Here is a 4,782-nt window from a genome sequence, read left to right as displayed (position 1 = left end):
GCGTTAGGGGATCTTCCCCTTTGTTAGCCTCAGCAGTCGTCTTATTAACAATGCTTGCGCCTGCGGCGGAGACGAAGCTGGATGAAAATGACCTGATGGCAGTTCGTGAGTCTGAAAAGATGGTGACGTCCCTTCTTCGTTCTTGCAGAGCTACCGCGATAGCGAGTTCCTCGGCTTCGTGAGTGAAGCCGGTGACCACCGTGGCCGCGTTAACTAGTGATCCCTTGGCATTGACGACTGTGACAACATACGCGTCCTTCTTCCAGTATTTGGCTGCATCAACAAAGAGGGCGGTTGAGCTGGAATCGATCTTCCCCAGGATGGCCTGGGCTCTTGCTTTTCTTCGCCCTTCATTGTGTACGGGATGGATGTTCCTGGGGACCGGGTCAACGCATATGGCCCCTCTTACCGCCGAGGAGATCTTGTCTTTCTCGGGAGGCATGAACAGGGGTTGCAGCCCTGCCTCAAGGAGGATCCTGGTGCCTGCTTTTGTGAGGGACAATCGGCAAATTTGAGCTGTTCGTTGAGCTTCAAAGAGCTCCATTGCTGTGTTGTGCAGTCCGAGCTGCAATAGCCGCTCTGTGTTGGTGCTTTTTGGAAGATTAAGAACCCGTTTAACCCCTGTCCTGATAAGGGCATCAATTTTATTGAGCTCCATCTTCTTCAATTTCAAGAAAGGGGCAGCGTAGATAATGTGGCTGATGAGGAACGCATGGAAGGCTTTCATGAGATTGTCCTCTTTAAGCCCTTTCCTCTTGTTGGCAACTCTGGAGATGACCCTGGTGAAGCTGTGAGTACTCTTCTCGATACGTCTGAGTGCCTCAGTGTTGTTATTGCTGTACTTTCCAATTGTCATGCCAAGAACCTTGATTGAGTCACAGATGGGGATTGTTTTTCCGCTTTTGGACCGCAGGCAAATAGATGCCCCGTCGATCTCCGGCCCCCGTCTCGGGAAACGCTTGTGGAGGAGGAGTTCGGACTTGCTAGGTGACAGCTGTAGCCCCGTGCTAGCCAGAAAGTCTTCCGTGACGTCGAGTGCCCGTTGTAGGTTTCCCTCCAGCTTGCCAAGAGGGCCGTCCGCCGACCATATGGTGATGTCGTCCGCGTATATTACGTGGCCGATTCCCGGAACGTCGGCGAGCCGCTTGGATAGGTTGTGCATTGCAATATTAAATAAAAGCGGGGACAACACCGACCCTTGCGGTGTGCCAATGTTACCCAGTGTGTATTCTTTGCTCTTGATTTGGCCAATATGAACTGTAGCCTTTCTATCTGCCAGAAAAGACTTAACAAATGTGTGAAACTTTTCGCCAAGGCTCAAGTCGGAAATTTCATTCAGAATATGCTCATGCCTGACCGTGTCAAAGGCTTTAGTCAGGTCGAGCGCCAGTATCCCTTTAATGTCCAGAGATGTGCTGTCAGTTATGGCACTCTTAATGAGGAGCATAGCGTCTTGTGTGGACAAAGATTTCCGGAAGCCCACCATGTTGTGGCGAAAGAGGCCTTCGTCATCAATGTGCTCGCTAATTCGGTTATGAATGGCATGTTCAGCTACTTTTCCGAGGCATGACGTGAGCGATATCGGTCGCAAATTCTCTGCTTGAAGGGGCTTTCCCGGTTTGGTTATGAATACGAGTTGGCTGTTCTCCACTCCTCGGGGACTTGGCCATCGGACCACACTTGGTTGATTTTTTCTGTAATGACTTCTATCGCTGCGTTGTCTAGGTTTCTAAGGAGCTTGTTGGTAATTCCATCTGGGCCGGGCGCCGACCGTTCGTTTAGGTACCGCAAGGCATGAACAATCTCCGCAACCTCGAAAGGTCTATCCAAGGCTGACTGCAGGGACCCTTGGTATTCGGGCCTTGAGTTATTCCACGGAATGGACTTGCCCTCAAGCGGGATGTAAATATCCGCTAATTTGTCAGCGAAGGCCTGCGGATCTCCGCCGTGTTTGGTGTTCATGTGCACAAGCCTTTCAATTTCCAACCGGGCGCTGCTTTTGGATGGTTTGTTGCCGTCAGTAAGCAGATGCTTGAGTAGGCTCCACTTGCTGCCTTTGCGCATTTTACCATCTGCCTCGTTGCATACCTCATCCCATTGCAGCGCGGCGAGCTTCTTGGCATGCGATTCGATCTCCTTGTTGAGTTCGGATATCTTGGTTCTGAGCCTCCTGTTCATCTTTTGTCTCTTCCACCTCTCTCTCAGGGCGTTTTTGGCCTCCAGGAGATGGGCTAGCCTAGAGTCCATTGCAGGCACCGCTAGTTCTAGTTCCGTGGAGATCTCTTTGGTGGCCTTCTGGACCGCCTCCTTGAGATTACTAATGAGGTCTTCGAATGTTTCCCGGGGCCTCTCTTCTTTGGTACGGATGTCGCGGAACACATCCCAGTCAATGTACCTGTAAATTCTAGGTGGGGGTTGTGTAATGCTTACGTTGATTTCCGTAATGAAGTGGTCACTACCCAGGTCCTTCTGTAGGTTGTCCCATGACCCTTCTACGTTGCGCAGGAAGGCCAAATCTGGGGTGGTATCCCTCTGTGCCGAATTACCCTTGCGTGTCGGAAATCTCGGGTCCGTGATGAGTTTCAGACCAAGGATTTCCGCACACTCGGCAAGTTTGTTCCCTTTGCCATCATTTTTGGAATAACCCCACGCTTTATTGTGCGCGTTGAAGTCCCCAGCGATGATTAGCGGTTTATCCTTGGCTTGCTTTGTAGCTGCCAGAAACAGGTTGTTAAAATTTCGAAGCCTGTCCCTCGGAGGACTGTAAACGTTCAGAAGAAAGATGTTGGATTTGGTAGCACGACCGGGGATGATTTCGACCAGCTGCTCTAGAAACGCCGCTCTTCCAGCTTTCGCTGTGACTGTGCTGCGGTTTCAGCGCAGGCCTGACGTTTTAGATGCGAAGTATCTTAAGGCGGAGCTCAATCCGGTGGTGGTGGTGTGCGGCGTGACCACCCTTACTGCGCATGTGCATACCCTCTCCGCACACCTCAGCTCCGCTCCACTCACCCTCTCCCCTCCCTCCCCTCTCCACTTTCCCTCCCCCTCTCCCCTCCCTCCCCTCTCCACTATTCTTCTCGTCTTCCCCTCACCACTTTCCCTCTCCACTTTCCCTCTCCCTTCCCCCTTTCCACTCTTCCTTTGAAACGCGCGCTAGACATGCCGAAATTCTCTCCTGCGCAACGCCGCGATGAGCTCGAGCGCATGCGCGTCCCCTCCCCTTCTCCCTCCTCTCCTACGCTGCCCCCCTCTCGCCCGCCTGTCGACCGCGTTCCCTGCTCGCCCTGTGAGAATTAACGGCCAGGCTAGATGGAAGATACGACGCGCGTAGCGTCTTTCTTCGCGTTCCACGACGCGAGGTCGGTAGCATGCCCAACGAACGCCAACGGAACGCGATCGTGCAAGTGCTCCGGCTTCGCATCGCCTCATGGTCCCCTTTAGCGGGAGATGGTGTAATTTTTTATTTATTAATCATTTCGTGTTTGTTTTGCTTTGGACACTTTATTGTTTTATTTCATTTTCATTGAGCGAAGTGTTTGTCTGATCAACATCTTTGTGCAAATTGAGTAGTCTTGTGCGCCACGTGAAGTCACGAGGCACACCTACAACATGACGCCCAAAGGGTGAGTCGTAAGGCCGACAACTACGTCCGAGCCGAAACGTCACTTTCATCAATGAGGAACTGTTTTCTTGTTCAATGAGCTATTCGCACCTGCTCCGATGCAAGCAGCCTGCAAGAGGAACTCTGGATCTTTGAAAAGGACCTTACGAGGAATGGGTACCCCAAATATTTTCTTAGGAGGACTTCTAAGTTCATCACGAATGACCAGCAGACAGACGGTCCAGACAAACGGTCCAGACAGACACACTTCAGCGTCAATTGAACTCTGTTGCTGTCTGATGCATTCGAGGTGGAAGCGAATCCCTAGCACACATCTAAAGCTTATTCTATGGCTCATTCCTTTCGGGTAAAGCAACGCTGAACTATAACTTCCAGAGTCACAATATACCACTATCATCATCATCAGCCTCATTACGCCCAATGCAGGGCTAGGGCCTTTTCCATGTTTCTATGCGGCCCCCTTATCATCTCAAGCTCCTTAATCTCTTCCGCCCACCTAACTTTCTGCTCCCCTTTGGGCGCTTGCCTTCTTTTGGAATCTTGTCTCTTATTCTTTATGGCCAGCAATTAGCTCGTCTACTCTCTACACACCCTGCCCACACCCATTTTCTCTAAGACTTAAATGTCATCAACACGCGTTCGTTCCCTGACCCAGACTGCTCTCTTCTTGTCCTTTAAGACACACTTATCGCATTGCTTTCCACTGCTCGCTGCGTCGTCGTCAATTTATGTTGAATCATTTTCGCGAGCCTCGCGATTTCCGCCCTGGAGGTAAGTACCGATAAAGTGTTGCTGTTATGTACTTTTCTTTTGAGGGATGTTGGTAAATGGCTATTCATGATCTAAGAATGCCGAGTTCGTTCCGAGAACGAACACGCCGTTATGTTCATACCGGAGTGCAGGCCGGTAGCCAGGGGGGCTGCCCAAGGAAAACCGCTTTCTCCCGCCCAGAAATTCTAATGGAGGGGGTTGTTTTATCGAATATCAATAATGATCGAAAATAGGCGTTTTTCTGAAATAGTCAAAACCTTCAGCAAGTGCCCCCCCCCCTCCCCCCTCCCCCTGAAAAAATTCCTGGCTACGTGCCTGCCGGAGTGGATAGCAAAACTACTTATCCGCGCCAAATGCACCCTTCTCTCTACAGAGGAAACAGTGTCGGC

The 4,782-nt window shown here is 51.1% G+C and overlaps 1 protein-coding gene across 1 annotated transcript; it reads right to left on the bottom strand.

Annotated features, from left to right (window-relative positions):
• Positions 1-1,623: 1,623 nt before the first annotated feature.
• Positions 1,624-3,611, bottom strand: LOC119381968 (uncharacterized). The gene is made up of 2 exons (XM_037649716.1): positions 3,607-3,611; positions 1,624-2,761 (listed from the first exon to the last, which is right to left on the bottom strand). Exons 1-2 carry the CDS (start codon positions 3,609-3,611, stop codon positions 1,624-1,626), a joined length of 1,143 nt encoding a protein of 380 aa, XP_037505644.1.
• Positions 3,612-4,782: the final 1,171 nt, after the last annotated feature.

This window comes from Rhipicephalus sanguineus, chromosome 2, assembly GCF_013339695.2.
Source record: "Rhipicephalus sanguineus isolate Rsan-2018 chromosome 2, BIME_Rsan_1.4, whole genome shotgun sequence".
Lineage (NCBI taxonomy): Eukaryota > Metazoa > Arthropoda > Arachnida > Ixodida > Ixodidae > Rhipicephalus > Rhipicephalus sanguineus.
The sequence above is the reverse complement of the archived record's forward strand: the minus strand, read 5'-3'. Positions and strand labels throughout refer to the sequence as shown.